The sequence below is a fragment of the Pseudopipra pipra genome, chromosome Z (genome assembly GCF_036250125.1).
Source record: "Pseudopipra pipra isolate bDixPip1 chromosome Z, bDixPip1.hap1, whole genome shotgun sequence".
In the NCBI taxonomy this organism is placed as follows: Eukaryota; Metazoa; Chordata; class Aves; order Passeriformes; family Pipridae; genus Pseudopipra; species Pseudopipra pipra.
The window spans coordinates 31333751-31353085 of record NC_087581.1 but is presented as its reverse complement, the minus strand read 5'-3'; the positions used below and the strand labels follow the sequence as shown (position 1 = coordinate 31353085).

General features: G+C 36.9%; 2 protein-coding genes across 10 annotated transcripts in view; both read right to left on the bottom strand.

The window, feature by feature from the left end:
* The window catches only part of CPLANE1 (ciliogenesis and planar polarity effector complex subunit 1), a 56208-nt gene extending 44184 nt beyond the window's left edge, over positions 1–12024 (bottom strand). For 4 of the 8 annotated variants that reach the window (XM_064643001.1, XM_064643004.1, XM_064643009.1 and 1 more), the window contains exons 1-13: positions 11629–12023; positions 11336–11488; positions 10363–10498; positions 10055–10174; positions 8953–9182; positions 8499–8605; positions 7000–7156; positions 6122–6225; positions 5793–5975; positions 5601–5651; positions 4147–4396; positions 2952–3104; positions 949–1703 (exon numbers count right to left, since the gene is read on the bottom strand). In XM_064643001.1, coding sequence (XP_064499071.1) covers positions 949–1703; positions 2952–3104; positions 4147–4396; positions 5601–5651; positions 5793–5975; positions 6122–6225; positions 7000–7156; positions 8499–8605; positions 8953–9182; positions 10055–10174; positions 10363–10498; positions 11336–11416 — 2327 coding nt within the window. In that variant the 5' untranslated portion in view covers positions 11417–11488; positions 11629–12023. Of the gene's footprint in view, positions 1–948; positions 1704–2951; positions 3105–4146; positions 4397–5600; positions 5652–5792; positions 5976–6121; positions 6226–6999; positions 7157–8498; positions 8606–8952; positions 9183–10054; positions 10175–10362; positions 10499–11335; positions 11489–11628 lie in introns of all 8 variants that reach the window. The other 4 variants (XM_064643008.1, XM_064643007.1, XM_064643005.1 and 1 more) reach the window with 4 other exon arrangements.
* Positions 12025–15571: 3547 nt separating this feature from the next.
* NUP155 (nucleoporin 155) overlaps positions 15572–19335 on the bottom strand; it is a 30495-nt gene continuing 26731 nt past the window's right edge. For both annotated transcript variants that reach the window (XM_064643018.1, XM_064643019.1), the window contains 3 exons: positions 18314–18450; positions 17585–17685; positions 15572–16364 (listed from right to left, as the gene is read on the bottom strand). In XM_064643018.1, the coding sequence (XP_064499088.1) occupies positions 16226–16364; positions 17585–17685; positions 18314–18450 (377 nt within the window). In that variant the 3' untranslated portion in view covers positions 15572–16225. The remainder of the gene's footprint in view (positions 16365–17584; positions 17686–18313; positions 18451–19335) is intronic.

Below are 19335 nucleotides of genomic sequence, written 5' to 3'. Positions count from 1 at the left end.
CCATAACGATTAATCAAAAACATGGATTATCCTCTCAGAGACAACTGAAATTTGTCAATCGGATTTGCAATGAACACATTATTATATTTTAAGATTATTGAGGAAACACGTTTTACTGTAGTAGAATTAAATTTATGAGTTATAATACTTCTTTGGTTCGAAGTCTCTGGAAAGGAAAATCCTGCTTGTATGAATAATACACTAGGATCCATCTGAGTTCTGCAGTACAGAAATACTCCAGTGACAATAATACATTTTCCCAGTAGTTGGATAGCACACTTCAGTTTAAGTGTCTTCCAAGTTTATGTGTATATCTTCAAAGAAAAAGTAACTCTCATAGTTTAGTAAGCTTCCACAGACTGGGCTTTTTCCTGTTGCTCTGAGGCACCACATCCATAATCAATACAAACTTTGCTGACTAAATTGACATTGTTGATATATCACATATAAGCAGGCTCTTGCTCCATAGAATTCGCAAATGGGAAGGAGTGAAAGTACAAGAGGCAGTTAAAGCATCCAAAGTTACAATACCTGGATTGATGCTGCACTACCAGACCTGGTGTGAGCTGCCAACCCATCAATTATCTCTGAATTAATTTGCAGTAATTAGTTTAGTCACCACAACTTAACTATATTCACCTATAGGTCTGAGGCTTAATCTGTGTGCTTTAACAGATTATCATGCCTTTCCATTGAGTAAAAGGCAGAAAAAAACAAAGGGATGTTGCAATCACAGTGTATAACTAATAAAATTTAGTTCCAACATATAGAATCATTTAGGTTGGAAAACACCCTTAAGATCACTGAATTCAACCATTAGAACTCCTGGTCATAAAAGGAGATCATGGTGGTCAGGAAGGATCTGCCTTTCACAAACCCATGCTGGGTGAGCCAGGTCTCCTTGTTGTCCTGCATATTTTTATTTCCCCATGCAAAGATTTTTCATACCTTCTTTCTGTTTTTGCATCATGGTTTACTCGAGGAGGCTCTCTAAGCAGAGATTTCAGCGAGCTGAATTGCTGAGTAGTATTGTCATCAAGAACTAAGAAAACAGGCACAGTAAGGGAGTCCAGTTCCACAAGAACATTACCATTAGAAGATGCAAAAAAATTCTCATACTGTAGTACACACACACTACTGAGAGTGTGAGAAACCATTTTTAAAAGACAGAAGCATGCCAAAAGGTTTTTTGAGAACAACTGATCTTGTTGCTGTATAAGCAGCAGTTTTAAAGTTTCTAATGTCAGTTTTGCCACATGTCCAGTTAGACTGGCTCTTGAATGCCAGTACAAGGCAGTCAAACACTGCTGAAAATACTTTAGGACACAATGCATCCACTGAGTATTCTTCACAGACTTGTTTAAAGATGCATCCTGGTTTAGCAAAGAACATTTCACAAACTGAACAATGCTGAAAAAATGGATAATGCAGTTCACTGTGTAATTCAGCAACGTATCCTTCTCTTCCATATTTTTTGAAATCCCTATCTGCCAGGCAGTAAGGAGGTTTTTCTGAATGGAATATAGTTTCAACGATGATTTATCTTTCTCTTCGATATCATCTGCATGCATAGTATCAAACATTGACGCAAATTCTAAGTGGCCTTGATCAGCTTTACCAACAACTGAAAGGATTCTCTGGTTATGAAAGCTGGGAGAGCTACTGTAAAACTGCTTTTCATCATCTGATTCTTCTTCATAATCCTAAATCGGACAGAAAGAAAACTCCAGTATAAGTCAAGTTTATTGAGAGAGGGCAGTCTGCAAGGAATAACCATTTGGTCAGGCTTTCAAATGAAATCTTTATGCTTAATTAACTTGCTTAAATGTTAGTAAGTTCAATTCACAGCAGTTTCATCTTGATCTCAAATTAAATGTGATTACTTGCAATAGTTGGGCAGACAGAAATTAAATTACCTAACAACAACACCAAAAAAATTACACTGCCAAGAGAGCAGTAGATTTTATACTAGAAAGTGAAACCATGTCTTTCACTAAGCTCAGAATATGAGAAAGAGTTTTTCCAGATACCTGTAAGATATAAAAGCCATTCAACAAAAGCCCTAAAGCTTCAGAGAACAAACTAAAACACAAAAACATGAAATGCAGAAATGGAGTTGGGAAAGGTTGCACAATAACTACGATCAGAGGGCCACTATTCCAAAAGACTCACACAAATTTTGGAATTGATGAAACAACCCTCTGAAACTGGGGATAACTATAACTATCTTATTTACTAAGGATAACACTGTTCTTATTAATATACTCTACAGCTCCAGTATATCCAACAGTGTAATGTTACATTTTATTATGAAGTGAAGCTAATAGTAACCTCCAGTACCTAAAACAAGAAAGATGGAGAGGGACTTTTTACATGGGCATGTAAAGCAAGAGGACAAGAAGGAGTGGCTTTAAACTAAAAGAGGGCAGGTTGAGATCAGACGGTAGGCAAAAATTCTTTACTCTGAGGGTGGTGAGGCACTGGAAGAACTTGTCCAGAGAAGCTGTGGATGCCTCATCCTTGGAAGTGCCCAAGGCCAGGCTGGATGGGGCTCTGGGCAACTTGATCTAGGGGAAGGTGGCCCATGTTCCTGTTGGAACTACATGATCTTTAAGGTCCCTTAACAACTGAAAACATTCTACGATTCTATTAAAATACAATAAACTGAGGTACATGTAGACTATCACATATTCTTCAAAAAGTTAATGCACTGCTGAAAGAAATAAAACATTTGAAAATAGAAACATTTGAAGAAGAATCAGTTGAAAAAAAATAATCGTATTCCTCACATCTATACAGAAAATGAAAATTTAATCAACAATGAATTACTTTAAATATATATAATAAGAGCAAATATATCTATATTTTTAAAAAACCACCGTTCTTTCTAATTAGAATACCTTAAAATTAAATAATTTCACAATTACAAGTGGAAAAATGCTATTAAGTACCAGTAAATCCACAGTTTTCTCGCTCATTTCTGTTGTGTCTTTCTCCAGGAACTTTGGAAGGGCAGAAAAGATGGAACTTTGGTTTTGAACTTGTTTTAAAAGGCTAGCTTTTAAAGACAACAGTGATCTTAAACCCTGAGATCTCCCTTTAGACTGAAAGAAATAAAAATAACAGAAAACATATTATCAGTCTTGAGCAAGACAGACACTTAATAAGTCAAAGAAGTTAGTTACTTCTGTTAAAAACTTCAGTTCAGAAGTCCCAGACAGAAAGGGAGAACAGGTCTGCAAGTATCTATTGCACAGAAACAAGCTGTCATTTGACCATGCTTCAGGAAAGCAGAATTCTCTCAGCACCAGACAACTTTAGTTTGTTTCATACTGAAAGAATTTGCTTGCTTCATCCCTAAGAGGCCCTAAAAGCTTGTTGTAAGGTTTTCTTGCATTCTTACTAGTAACATATTTCTTTAAATGCCCAAATCCTTGCTCACTATTCTAGCTTATGCATGAATACCATGATAACTCACTTCTTCAAAAATTCAAACTAGAAACTGAACTGGAAGAGAAGCTGTATTCCATCAGCAAACACAAAAATTCTGAACTAAATATCTATTATATCTTATATGGTTGCCAACAGCTGCAGGACCTTTTCTTTCAATGGTTTCCTTTCTCCCAAACTTAGCTCAATTTAGAAGTCACAGAGAAATGAACAAAAAATGCTTTTAAGCAAGCTTTAATTGCCAGGATGCATACACACTGCATCACTGGGACTGCTGCTGACTGCTCCAAAACAGCAGCAACCTAAGATATAGGTATTACAGAATCCTTTTTGCATCATTCTGAAAGGATGAGTAGGTAAGAGTAGCATAATGCCTGTCAATGCTCTGAACCAACTCTATAGAAGCAGAAATCCCTATTTCTCTTGCAGTTCCAGGAAAAAGTAACATAGGACAATCAAGACTGTTCCCTTCACTACATTTTACTGAAATATCATCCAGACATGAAGGGAACAAAATTTCAGGAAAACTGTGTATTCATTGTTTTGCAGACCAACACTATTCTCAAAACAACTTTATAATTCAAATAAATTTAAGCAAATATCGCAGTAAACTCAACTGAGGTACTTGGTTTAGAATTCACACATTTTCATACAGATAAAGCTTTTTACTTAGAGCTTACTGATTCATAACTCTACCTTGAAGTTCTGCAAATTCTGACGGATATTTTCAAGCTGTTGGGTTGAATCAAGCAAAAGGGATTTTATAAATCCTGATGGTGAAAAGTTGTTAGGAAATCTAAGCACTGTTATCATGTATCCGTCAGAGACAATGAGGTAGGGTAATCTCGAATGTGAAGCAACAGAGAATCTCTGTCTCATAAGGTCGCGTTCAGAATCTGAAGAAGCAGGAGACTGGCCAGAGTCTTGACAAAATGAGTGCTGCTGTCTAAAACAAAGATACATCAAAAATTAGGAGGTAATTCTCATATGTAATAACCATGAACAGAAGAGAGAAGAAATAACTTAAGAACATCTAATACCATGTATTCCACTATCCCAATAACTCCTCTCAGAATCCTAAGGAAGTGTCTAAATTTTTGGGTGAGCATTATGGACACAATATTTATGCTCATAAAATGTCAATATTTTGTTGCAGTAGCAACTTTTTCTAATTTAAATAAAAATAAAAACAGCTTTTGGTATCCATATATTATTTTAAGAATTGTATTTTTTCATGATTTGACTTTAAATTTCTATATTATGTATTGTTATTCACCTCTTACTAGGTATGACAAATGCTTGAAAATGAAAGTTGAAGTCACTTCTAAGAAAGTCACACATAAAAAACAAAAAATCCTTCAAGATATTAATCTTAGGATTTCAGTATCAGTTCAGATATTCAAAAGAAAAATATACAAGCACACAAGTCTTCACTTTCAAAAGAGGTCTTAGTCTTTTCTTACAGAGAAATCCCTCCTTAATGAGTTCCAGAAAGCTGTGTTAATATTAGCCTCATAACATATTATTGCCAAGTATAAAATTATTGTTTGTGTTTATTTGAAAAAAAAGTAGCTGCATATATTCAATAGATAAAGATAATTCATGTATTTTAATACATTTTATTATCTGACTTTTCAACCAAGTAATGTAAGAAGGTATCATAATGTTTTGAACCTCTTTATGAGATGTTACATTCACATACTATCTGGCTTAAGTCAACCAAAATTGATGGCATTTAAAAAAAAATCTAACTTTAGATTCTACTTTGTTTCCTCTAATTATTGGGGCTACATTACTTTTTGTAACTTTCAGTTAATGCTGAAGAGTGTTATCAGAGATCCTTCTATTCCCTTATGCACCCAGCAGCGTGATTTCAAAATTTAGATCTGAAGAACCCCAAAAGAACATTTTAAAAACTAACTAGCTTTTGTCCATGTAAATATGTTATTTACAATGTCTGATATGGCAACTTTATATCAAGTTCTATAGGTAAAAGTAAATACTTAGCAGGGAAATTGCACCAGATTAAAATAAATTTGCCCTTCTAGTACTTCTGTAAATTTAATTTCTTCTTACATCACAAAAACATGCTATTTTTAATTACTAATACCAATACATTTTGAAAAGCGAATCACAGGATGTATACTTACATTGTCACAACGTCAACTTTCATCACGACAAACCCATTACAAGAAAGAGAACTATGAATGAGAAACAGATACTGAGAAGACAAGCAAGAGAGTGAATTTGAAAGATTACTTTTATGTAAAATTATAATAAATATGATAGAAAGTAAGGTAAGACCATAAGACAGAAACATATAAACATTCAAACCCTTTTACCTGTATGTTATTAGTGGATGAAATGGAATAAACTGTGCTGGTCCAAATTCTACAGAGCAGCCAGATGCAATTAAGGTCAGCAATTCACCCATGCACGTCAATAAAATCAAAGATCCGCGTTTTAACATGCAAGCCAAGAAAAGGCTATCAGGAGTCCAACTCATATCACCAACCCAGTAAGATCTAAATTAGACAGGTAAAAAAAATATTTTTTTTCTCCGACACATTTCTGCATCAGAAAGTTATAATATTTATAAAACAAACTAACAAACTACAACACAAAACTAAAAAAATTTACAGCGACAGCAGAAAGAGCATCGAATACTGACCTGATTAACTTGGATGGGACTGTGTTACTCTTGCTACTACAACCTTTAAGGCTACCCGAAACTGTAACAAAATTCAGTGTGTTTAAAAACAAAACCTGAGTGGCCTAGAAAGAAAAAATAAATGAAAAGACATACATAAATGTTTGTATCAAAATGTCACTATTGCAAAAAAACCAAAGTCTACTACTAAATAAAAGCCTATTTGATGTAATGGAAATGTTATTACACACAAAAGTGACATTGCACTCCAGTATTTATTACTGTTACAGTATTTATTAAATTCTATACCTAATTCTACATTTGAAATATAATTAAGAACTATAATATACTCAATAGATAATTTGATATTCTCATTAAAATAACTTTTTCTGAAACACTCAACAAAAGATCACTCTTCTGTAGCCCTATTAGTAATTAACAGCTGGAGCTTTGAAAGACTGCATCATTCCAATCTAGTACACCAAATAAGGTGGTCGATACTCTCTGTCATCATTAGCACTAAAGAGTACATTAAGATTTAACCTGAGTTGTTAGAAGGAATAACATTATGAAGTGGGAACATCACCTCCAATACGTATTAGGCTGAGGCTTGACTGAGCTTGACTGAGGCTTTGCAGATATAATGCAGTAACTGAAATTAATTTCTTTATTATTGAAGCTTAGAAATGACAGAGGAGCTTACATGGACTTCTAACTGAACACCACATTCAAAACATTACAAGCTGTAGTAGAATATTTTAGCTATGGATATCAATGAGAATATAATCCCATCTATCTCCATGAATGCTGACAAATCATCCTAAAACTGTGTTTTTAAATTCTGCTACCACTTTATTTAAACTGCAGTATTAGCTTAAATGATGCACTATCACCCATACCTTTGGATCAGCTTGATTAACAGCTACTGCAAACAGAAGTCCATCTCTTGCAAACGCACATAGCAAAGCTCCTCTTGACTTTACAGACACACACTGAGGAACCAAGTTAACAAGGGAACAAGTCTGCTGTACCCACTGGATCTGGTATGGCAAAGAACTGGATACCGACAAAAAGACAACAAAACCAAGTGGTTACTCGGTTATGCTGAATGGGATGACTCATTATGGTAAAAAAACATGCAAGACAAGACTATATAAAGCACAAACAACAAAAAAAAAACCCAACTTTTTTTTCTTCAAACGCCTTACAAATGAAAAAATATTTTGTATTTACACGAGTTTAAACATTATGCCCTAGCATTGAGAATTATTTTTATGGGATAGGAATTTGGGCTATATGTATAGATATATACCTATACATTCAAATAGATATAGATGCATGACATAATTAAGGCAGTTGCATTCTAACCAGGAACAGCTTTCTCAGACCTTGTAACACTATCCACAAGAATACTCAGAACTTGAAAATCAACAGTATGCTGCTCTGAAAGAAGAAGTTGTTGGTGCCCCATTACTGGATGTGGTCATGACTTCAGGCTGCAGTTGCTACATATATATACACATTTCTATACTGAGTATGTTATGCTCTATTTCATTTTCTATATTACCTGAAAGACATTATCATGTTACTGATGAACTTAGTGGACATTAGATCAAGGAGGACATCGTTACTAAGTCAGTATCAAAGTACCACGTCACATTTAGGGCAAAATTTTAGCAAGTTTTTCAAATGACACCTGCAGAGGACATTTCCATTTAAACTTATAGATTCGTGTATCTCATTTAGGAAGAGGAATCTATGCTCAAGATAATCGCTCAATTGCATTTTTACGTGGTTGTATAATTATTTCAATACATGGTCCCAACCCAGAGAAAAACACACCCACACTTTCACAGCCAAGCAAAAGAGATGAAAAGGGGAACAGAAAACAAATAAAATACACAAATCTGCATAATAAAGAAGAGGAAGATGTATTCAGGGCATTCATGGCTGCACAGTATAAGAAATAGAAGAAAATATAAGATACATAAGCAATAAGAGGAAAAAAAACAAGAAAAAGACATTCTATTAGCATGATGCAAAAAACTCTGACAGTAAAACGTGTGCACAGATGTGTATGTATGCACAGCCACCCACACAGAATGAAAAATACACTCAGTTTTATTTAGATGTAAGCTAATAATGAAATATGGAATATGTAAGTAAATGCTGTTACATTAATTACATTTTACAAGGATCATGTAGCAATAGGACGGGGAGAAGGGCTTTGAACTGACAGAGGGTATGCTGTGAACTTACATATGTAAACATAAGTAAGAACTTGTAACCACAGGATAATTGGATATAACTGTGTTCAATCGCAGTTCTGAGTCCCAGCTCTAAATAATAATGAAAATGCTCCTGAAGCTATTGTAACTCCAGATATCTTTGAACTTACCTAACATGTTTAAAGGTATTTTCGTGCCATCGAAGAACCAAAAATGTGAGCACCAAACACTCTCCAGAGTAAAATATGAAAGTGCATAAACAGCAATCACCCAGTATCTGTGGGAAAAAAAGGACACAATTAAAACGAACACAAAAAGCTCATTACACACAAGTTTCTCTTTAATTATCTATACAATTAAATCAATAGCTACTACAATTCAGATTAAATAACATAATGTTGTCATTCAGAAATGTAAGGGCTGGCAAGAATATTAAAAGGCTAGATAAACTCTGATCTGATCCAGTAGGGCTGTTCTTATGTTGTCATTAAAGGTAACATGACCTGAACTATTAAGTTTACACACAATACTAAACGGGCAGCCATTGCTCTCAAAATTCAGTATAGCTTCTCTGGCTCTAATTTAATTAGGAAATTAAATGATTGCTTTAGGCTTATTTTTTACCTCATTCTGTACGAAAGCAGCATGCAATCCAACTTCTTTTTCTTCAGTAGAAGGCAACATGACTGATTTATCAGGTAAAATTTGCGTCCAACGCCCAGAAGAAGAGTTTTTATAAGAGGATGTATTTTCATGTTCTGTGCTCTCCCACAAAAAGACACATGCTGTAGGAGTAGTTAATAGTGCCTTTCTGCCATCTCCAGATACATACAAGTACAACCTCATTAAACACTCTGGGGAAAAAAAAAACCAACAAAACCAAAAAAACAACAAACAAAACAACGTGTTATGATAGTTTCTGTTCCTTTGTTAGACATAGAATGAAAAACAATAGAGAAAGGAAATTTCTTGTCTATCACAAGAAATCCAAGCTGCCACCTTAAGTATCTTCCATTTCCAGCTTCACCAGTGATAGCAGACCTTGGGCAGCTACAACAGAAGGGATGTCCATTTTTATGCACGTTATGAATTATCTTTCCCACCAGACCCAATCATCAGAGATGTTTCCTGAGATTGCCTTTCTTGAAACCCATCTTTCATGAAAAGAAGCAATAAATGTGTAAGTGCTCTACTATGTATTACCTTTAGCTCCTAATTGCACCACTAATCTTCCCTGAAATAGCAGAATTGCTTGTACAATACCTCACTTTACAAGCTGGTATCAGTGATATTTCCAATACATGATAATATTTGATACTTAAGTTTGCAAATATGTGCCTTTATTTTGTTCTCTCCAGCTAGCATTTGTCATAAAATCCCACTTACAGAACAAGCTTCAAGTTATCCATATACTGTTTACATCAGATGTACATCTGCTCTGAAGTATTAATAACCTAGTCAGGAACTGAACGGCTAAAAACTAACGATTAAAAAATACACTTACAGCTTTTGAAAATTAATTACTACTTAAAGGGGATTACTGAACACAAATACTTGTAGCATTCAAATGACAAAAAAGACACTTGCCAAAGTTGAGCTAGCTTACAAATTATACACATGCAAAACAATGGGAAAATATAGCTTTACTCATGAAATAAGATTTAAGGAAAAGAAAACAACTTTCCTTCTATTCCATTTTTCACAGGATTAATTGAAAAAAATCTACCTTGTGCTGCTGCCACTACTTTCCTGGACTCTTCAATTGCTGGCACAATTTTCAAACAGTCCCGATCTTTATTCCAAAGAAAGAGCTCTCCTGTTGTAAGTATTCCTGCCAACCAAGCAGCTGTGTTCATTGGGGAAGAGAAGTTTTGAAGGATATTATTGTGAAGTACTTAAATTACTGCTCTTCCATCTTAGCCACAGTTCTAAAGTTGACAGTAAACTGGTAAATCCTTAAGATATTCTTTCTAGACTGTTACAAATACAAATAAAATAGCATGAACTTATAATACACGAGATATTATACTTAACCGTTTCCTGATGTTGTTAAGACAACCACATTTTTCAACAATGACTGCAGCTGAGGGATTTTCTTCCTTGTCTTCCCTGATACCAGATTAATTTCATTTATATGTTTACCATCTAGAAGAAAAATAGCCTCTTTTTCCTGTTAAAAGAATAAAAGAGCATTTAATTTTTTAAAATGTTATTTTCTACACAAGCCTGCAAAATAATGCACGTATAAAAAATGTTACAGTAAATAATAATAAAAAAAAATTTGTTAAGAGCTGCAATTACCATACTAACTTCATTCTTTGGCATATCTGCTTTACGGTACAACATCATATCTAGCATCAACCTACAGATGAATTTGATTCACAGGTTTCAAACTACCAAGCTAATTTTACAGTCATTATTAAAAACTTCTTCAAAGTAACTCTATGTGCTAAAAAGATAATAAAAATTGGACACAATCTATCTTGTCTTGTAGTGTTTAATTTAGTGAGATATTTGTCAGTGATTCCAATTAAAAAAAAAAAAGAATTGGCCTCAAATTACTATCTACTTAAATTCCAATAGCAGATGAGAAAAAAAATTACTCTTGTTTTATTGAAAAAGTCTAAGAAAGCACGTCTTTCAACACATGCAGGATGCAATGGGGAAAAAGAAATTGTTCACGTTTCCCACAACATTCTGTAAAAAGTTATGAAAAACTAGAACCACCGAAACAACAATCTCATATAAGTGACAGGTCTTTTGTGAAGGAAAACAAAAAAAAAAGGCTCTGCATTGTTTCTCTGAGAAATCTTGAATCTCCAAGCTCATGTCAATAGGATAAAAACCCAAGCCATTTATTTTAATAACTCTTAATATGCATTCAAATCACTTCCTGAGGCTTTTTTTACCTAAACCCTCCTCAAGTAAGTGGAAGTGCAAAGTATTATATAATTAGAAACCCTGCTCTTAGCAGAATTTTATTTAAATAGAAATTCATTACACTTACCTGTCCAACCCACGAGATGCGAGGCCACGGTTTTCTTTGCTTGATAGATGTAGAGATGAGAACATCGAGCTTAATCTCCATTCTTATTGAGTCTCTAGGTAACCATTATACAGAAAAGGTAAATAGTGGCTCTTTCACACATTCCTAAAGAATCTGAAGAAAGGAAAAACAAGCAAACAAAAAAAGGATCAGAAGTTTCTGTTATATTGGGGTGGGAGCAGAAGGCAGGAAACCAGGCGCAAACTCTTGACTACAGCAGCTTCCCGCTGAACACAAACAAAGATGATGCTTACCCAAACTCTATTTTCACTGTGGCCGCTTACGGGCGATGTGCTGTTCAGCCGTGCGGGTTATTACACGGTCGTTCAGGTGTTGAGAGAGAGAAGCCGCAAGACAGAGTACATTGCTGAGAACTCTAAAAACACAGAAAACGGGGAAAACGCCTCGCAGCCTCCTAGGGCAGGGGATCAGGAATGCCAGTGGCTGGGACGCCCCTGGGAGGGCCGACCGCTCACCCGCGCCTGGGGCCGGGAGAGCGGCACCAGCTGCCCCCACCGCCTCCGTGCGCCATCCTCGGGAACCCGCTCTGTTTGTGCGAGCTCCTCCCTCGGGAAACGAACAGCGGGAGGAGCGGCGGCCCAAAGCGATGCTCACTCGGCACAATAGCCGGAGCCGCAGCGCTGGGAGAGCCCCGACCTGGCGGCCCCGGTTCCGACTCCGGCTCCAGCCCCGGCCGCAGCCCCAGCCCGCGCTCTGCCCCGCTGCCCCCGCGCCGCCGCAACCGCCGGGGCCGGGCCAGAGCAGGGCGCAGCCGCAGCGCCGCCCCAGCACTGCCCCCGCCCGCGTAGCTCCGGAGGGATGGTCCCGCTGGGATGGTCCAGGTGGGAGGGTCCCGCCGCACAAGGGCGGATCTTCCTCTGCCTCCCCGAGCCAGCCTCCGCGTACAACCGCCGGCTACCCCTCCACTTCTGGGCCCGCCGGCCTGGCAAGCTCGGTGGGAGCCTCGCACGCAGCCTAGAAAGCCAGCCGTATCCCGAGCTCCATCCAAAGCAGCGCAGCCACCAGGACGACATAGGTGATTCTGCGCCTCTAATCTGCCCTGGTGAGACCCTACCTGTAGCATTGCGTCCAGCTCTGGGATTCCCAACACAGGAAGGACATACACCCGTTAGAGCCGGTGCAGAGCAGGGCAGCGATGATCAGGTGGCTGGAGCACCTCTCCTATGAAGACAGACTGCGGCTGTCCAGCCTGGAGAAGGCTCTGGAGAGACCTCATTGTGGCCTTTCAGTAATAAACAGGGGTTTAAAAACAAGGGGGGGGGGGTTTACAAGGGTGGATAGTGACAGGACAAGGGAGAACGGTTTTAAACAAAAAGAGAAAAATTTTAGATTAGATGTTACAAAGAAATGCTTTGAGGGTGGAGAGGCACTGGCACAGGTTACCCAGAGGAGTTGGGGCTGCCCCATTGCTGGAAACATTCAAGGTCAGATTGGATGGGGTTTTGAGAAACCTCGTCTAGTTGAAGTTGTCCCTGCCCATGGCAGGGGGGTTGAACTATTTGACCTCTGAGGTCCCTTCAACACAAACCATTCTGTGATCCTCAGAAGACTGGGGGGTGTGTGAGTGAGAAAGTGGCTGATACTTACTTGCCAGCTGAGGTTAAACCATGACAACGTGAAATACAAGTTCTGTGAGCAGTCACTGTGTTTCATCACTTTGAAGAAATGTGCTTGATTCCCTTAGAACAGCTGTTCTTTCAAACTGCCTCGTTTCTACCTTCCCCTACCTTTCCTTAATCACAGTCTTGACTGAGAATTAATAATACTGACACAGAAGGAAAACAGTCCAATAAAAGTAATGATACATTTGTTCATAATGTTAATGACAACTGGTTCACATTCATGTTAGTCAGTTACTTCCCTCTAATTGTCACTATTTATTTAATCTACCACATTAACCCACCTGTCTCCTCTGATCTTAGTTTTTCACATCCCTCCAGATTTAAAACGGGAAACAGAACCTACCCTTTCTCCACCTGAAAGCTGAGCAAGTGTTATGAAAACAGGTAACGTCTACACTGCAATTACCTCCTGTCATGTGAAAAATATCAGAGGTAACTTGTGATACACTTTAAAATACTCTTACTTTGGTAAACTTGTAATGTTGCCAGAGGCATCCTTATTCTATGAACTAGAGAAAAAAAAACCCAGAAGCTGAACCTCCAGTCTGTGACTTGTGACTGTTCCCAACTCTTCAGTTAGTTCTCCAGATCTGAAAATAGAAATCTGCTTACATATATTACAGAATAACAACATACTTTCATATAAATATTAAAATTTAGTCAAATACATCAGGCAAGACTGTGGACATCATTTGTATGAAGCAAACTGCACTAACTTGACCAGTGTAAATCCATATCCCTTGTTGTGAAACAAAGCTATTAGCAGAAAGTAACTTCTAATCTCTAAAGATAGTATATTTTACATGGAAAGATGCAAATCTTTTTCCCAGGACACACAGGATTTCCTCTATGTAAATACTTCGTAAGGAGATTTTAACACTGCCAAAGGAAAAAGCTAATAGTAATATTTCACATTTATTTTGATCTAAAGAGGTAAAAAAAATGCATTTTAATTTATAGATTACTTCCCTGAGTGTATTCTTTGGCTTAAAATCATCAGAATGTATCTGTTAGGTCAGAGTGAAAGAAATGTACTCTAAGTAGAGTAATTAGATCTTGTAGAAAAGGCTCTGTAGAGCACTCATTTATCATGTGAGGAGCAGAGGGATTGATGCCCACATTCTCCAGCACTTTTCATTCCTCTCTTCTGGACTCAAGGCCCTTTGGTGGGGGTCACATGTCCTCTAGAGGCACTAGGAGGAACAGAGTGGAGCAGTGGAAGTGTGCTGAGCCCATAACACAGTGGTCAATGGATTAAAACAATCCTCTGCTAATGGATTTTTTGTCTTTCATAAGGCACAAGAGCTAGCAGTCCCCAAAAGCAAGAAGCTGGGCAAGAAATCAGCATGGCAGAGTAGGGAACTGGTGCTAAGACTAAGCAATGAAGCAAATGCACAATCATTGGAAACTAGGACAGGGCACCTGGGAAAAGCATAGAGATGAAGTACGGCTGTGTAGGAATGAAGTGAGGAAGGCCAAGGAGAAGCTGGAACTGAACATTGTCAAAGGATGCAAAGAATATTAGAAAAGGCTTCTACAGGTATGTGAACCCATGAGGTGCATCACAGAGTCCTGAGGAAATGGGCTATAGTTCCCAAGCCGCTCTTCATGATATTTGAAAGGTCATGGTCGTTAGGTGAAGTCCCAGGCACTGGAAAAAGGGAAACATTGTTCCCATCTTTAAAAAGCATAGGAAGGATGATTCTGGGAACTACTGACTTGTCAGCCTCACCTCTGTGCCTGGGATAATCACAGAAAAGATCCTCCCAGAAGCTATGCTAAGGCACATGGAGAACAGGGAGGTGATTCAGAAAAGCCAGCACGGCTTCACCAACCCAGTGACCTTTTGTGATGGAGTGACTGCCATCAGCGGACAAGGAAAGGCCTACAGATGTCATTTATCTGGACTTCTGTAAAGCCTTTGACATGGTCCCCCACAGCAGCCTTCTCTCTAAATTGGAAAGATGGATTTGATGGGTGGGCTGTGAGATGGGTAAGAAATGGTTGGATGTTGCACCCAGAGGGTAGTGGTCAATGGCTCAGAGTCCCAAAGGACACCAGTGAGAAGTGACAACCCTCACGGGTCTGTGTTGGGACCAGTGTTATTTAGTACTTTAGCAATGACAAGGACAAAGGGATTGAGTGCACCCTCAGCAAATCTTGAGGTGAGTGGTGCTGTTGACACACCTGAAGGATGGGATGCCATCAAGAAGGGCCTGGACAACCTTGAGAACTGGGACCATGAGAATCTCATAAGGTTTAACAAGGCTGAGTGCAAGGTGCTGCACCCGGGTCAGAGCAACCTCCAGTGTAAGCACAGGCTGAGGGATGAACAGATTGAGAGCCCTGGAGAGAAGGACTTGCGGGTGGTGGTAGATGAGAGGCTGGACATGACCTAGCCATGTGCGCTAACAGCCCAGAAAGCCAAACATGCTCCTTTGTCTGCATCCAAAGGAGCATGGGCAGCAGGTCAAGTGAGGGGAGTCTAGGAATATACACAATTTGGTGTTTGTGTGCATGTAAGGAAAGTAGACAGAAGTCATTTAATGAGATCTTTGATTTTAACAGATACAACATTTTATTAGAATGGAATAGGGAAAATAATTTGATGAACAATATTAAAAGTTCTTTCACTAACAATACAAATTAGATTGCCAATTTCTGCAGCTTCATCCCAAACATTCTATTTAGAGAGGCAGGCTGTATTTAAAGTGACAGTTATGAAATAATGATTATCTTTGTTATTGTAGTTATGACTGCATCATTACTCCTCTGTATGACCACATTTACAACCTGACTCATCTACATACACTTTTATCATCATTCTGCAGTTGTCATTTCTTGTTTTGATAATTCTAAAACAGCTATCAAGTAGATTTTGCATCCTGATTTTCCTCATTACTTTAAGTAAAATAAAAACATTTTCTAAATATTCTTATCCCCAAGGCAAAGATCAAACAATGAATTTTATTTCAACATTAAAAAAAAGCTTTCTCTTATTAAAAAAATGGTAGTAGTAAAAGAAACTCCATTTGTCACATTTACATTCTACAATTTGTAGATACCTTTAGAATAGCATGAATACATAATAGAAAACTGCAGCAGGAGAAACAACTTCCTCAGGATTTCTTTCTGAAGATTTGTTCTTTCAGAGATTCAGTGCAGTTTCCATTACCTGCACTAACGATTCTGTTACTGCACTAGTCAATCAGGGAAGTCGTTCTAACTTGGCCTGTAGAGATTTAAAATTCCCAACAGTTGTCTGAACCATTAGTGTCGGGCTCATAGACTGAAGTTCAACCAGGTAGCAACTGACAGCATCCAAGCAAACATTTGTGAATCTCCGCCTGTTAAGAAAACACAGAATAATAACAAGCTCCTTTTTGATCCTGTATATTAGAATTAACTTGAAATAGAAAGTGAGCATTCTTTCAGTTTCAATGGAATAACACATCAAGAAGACATCTGTCAGCTACTTTTAGTTTTCAACTATTTATTAGAAAAAATTATTTTTGAAATCTAATGCTTGTGACTACAGTATAATGGGAAAATAAACGAACCATTACTTCTTATTGGATATTAAATATAAGCTATAAAACACAATACAGTTATTAGCAATACAAAATATTTAATATTTAGATACTACTTTAGATATGAATACAGTCAATGTATTAGTTATTAATTTAGATAGCAATTTAAATAAATTAGAATTAAATCTCAGTTTAGGTATTCTAATAAATTAGTGTATTTAAATTGGCAAATCATAGAAGACTGATCAAGTGAGAAAAGGTAGAGGTAAACTGTATGTGGACAGGGGATATTTACATGCATATTTTCAAAACAATAAGAAACATTTATGTTTAGAAGATTTATGAAGACTTTGCCTAGTTCTGCTCATTATTTTTGAGACAAGATAGCTCTGACTGAAGCTCAAATCGAAGTTCGTCTATTCAAACAAAAATTGTCAAAGCTAGAGATGATATATAGGCAACTTATTCAAGTACTTAGCTATTTTTTCACTGGAAACTTTTTTTAACATTACACCCACATTTTTGCCTGGTGCGAACTAAGCTGAATTTTAGTCTTGGAGACTGCTTCATCATCAACCTCTTAAAAACAATTTGGAAAGATCTATCCCAGTGTTGAGTCTTCTCTTTTCCAGAATAACTCAGAGCTTCTAGAATTTCAACATGAAAAAGTTCATTTTTTAGTCACAAAATGACCTTCTCTAATTCTCCTCCCACTTTTCCCACATTGCCTCAAATTTTTCCATAATACTCCTTGAAGTATGTTGCCAAAAATTTACAAAATAATCCTCTCAATTCCTCATGGATCTTCAGTGAAGTGAAGAAAATTAACTTTGTTGTAGCAGTTTATATGGAGAACCCTAAAAGTTTCTAACAAATGGTTTTGAATGAAGAGTGCCAGTGCCAGTAATCACTGCTAGGAATAAAATACTAAATTCCCCCAAAAGAAAAGAAGAAAAGCTTTGGGAATTGTTGAAATGCAGTATTTTAGAGTATTTTATATCTTCCACTTTTTATTAGGATATAGTTGCCCTTCTTACCTCATAGCTACTCTGCTTGGATCCTGTACGTATCCTGACAGTAATACATGAATACATTCTAAGAGGTGTAAAGGCTTTTTCATTCTATTCCAATATGGGTCCTAAAAAAAAAAAAATCCAAAATATTAAGGACAAAAATAGTAAGGACACAAGAAAAAAAAAGTGTGTGGTGTGTACACAAAGTGCCAGCTGTGGTAACTATTTATCTTAATCTACATTATATCTATATTAAAGTAATATTTTAAGCACTAAAATATACATGAATTTAACTCAGTTTGCCATTACTAAACGGTCTGTAACATAATAGATTATAAAAAGTTCTGAATTTCTAGGAATCTGGGTAAAAAGAAGCCAATCAATTCTCTTTGTTTATTACATCAATGGATCAGACAAGCTGCAGTAATACAGCAAATTTTAATCATTATTAGAAAACAAAATTAATATGTTCAATAGATGCTATTCCTTCTGCAATGTAAGAATTCTATTTCATCCTAAATCTGCTCTAGGTGAAGTAAAAGAACTAAAAAATTTCCTCATGCTCTAGGACTGAAATGAATAAAACAAACAGGGAGGGGAAAATGCAGCTTTAACAGTCTTTAAGTAAAGAAAGCAAAACTATGAACATGATATTTGACTATATTCCACATTACTTTACTTTATGTTTCCCACTAAAGACAGACCTTGATAGCAACTGAAAACAGAATTTCTCTTTTGTGCTACTTTCCTTACCCGTGCTTTAAACAGTTGGTCATATACTTCAAGCAGCCTTTGCAATGGCACTCCAATTTCTTGCATGGTGTATGTTACAAAACCTACATCCCAGTTCAAAGAGCAGACCTGTTGTTCTAGAAACTGCACTAAAAAATCTGGAGGACAAAAAGAAAGGGAATATTTAGATTGCAACTTGTTAATGGGAGTCTTTCAGAGAAAGGCATTTAAAAGTAATTTATTCAAGGTTAATTTTTCTTTCTTCCACACAGTTGGTACCTTTCTCCTGTGAAGCACATGGAACAGGTTCCCTCAGTCTACACCGAGGGAAGGCTACACAAAACTTAACTACCTGCAAAGATGGTATTAGGCTATCAGCGAGGCATGGCAGGGATTACTTACACCAAGGATTTTGTTACAGCTTTGCCACGCAACTATGCTGTCAAGAAAAAATTCAATAATTTTTTTTTAGCACAAAACACATACTACCATTACATTTGCTAGAACAGCCAGCAACACTACTAGAGCTTTTATCAGGTTTTAGTATCAATAACAATTAACAGTGTATTGTTTAGCACTAAATATTCATACTGAATGTTGTTGCACAGTAGTTTAGTATTATAAAAGAAGATTGAGTGCTGAACAATACATTTGCCAGGTTTTTATATAATACCAAGTTGTCAAAACGTGTGAGGATCTCAAAAGCAGAAACTCCAAAAAGGATCCAGAAATTTCCTGAATTCTGTTTTCAGAATTTGCCCCTTCAGACAGCAGCAGATATTTCAAGAGATAGCAGATAAACGTGGTTGCCTAAAACCTAATTTTATACATAAATACACACTTTAATGTCACACTTTGATAGAAACAAACTTTACTACTTTCTAAAATGAGATCTGCACAGCCATATAAAATGCTACCGCCATCTAAACTTCACTTACTTCCCGTTTCTTTTAGGATTAAAACAGACCAATTTCTTAGTTTAAAACTTTGTTAAAAGGCTAAAAAGAAAGCTGAAACCCATTCACGTAACATGTATGCTTATT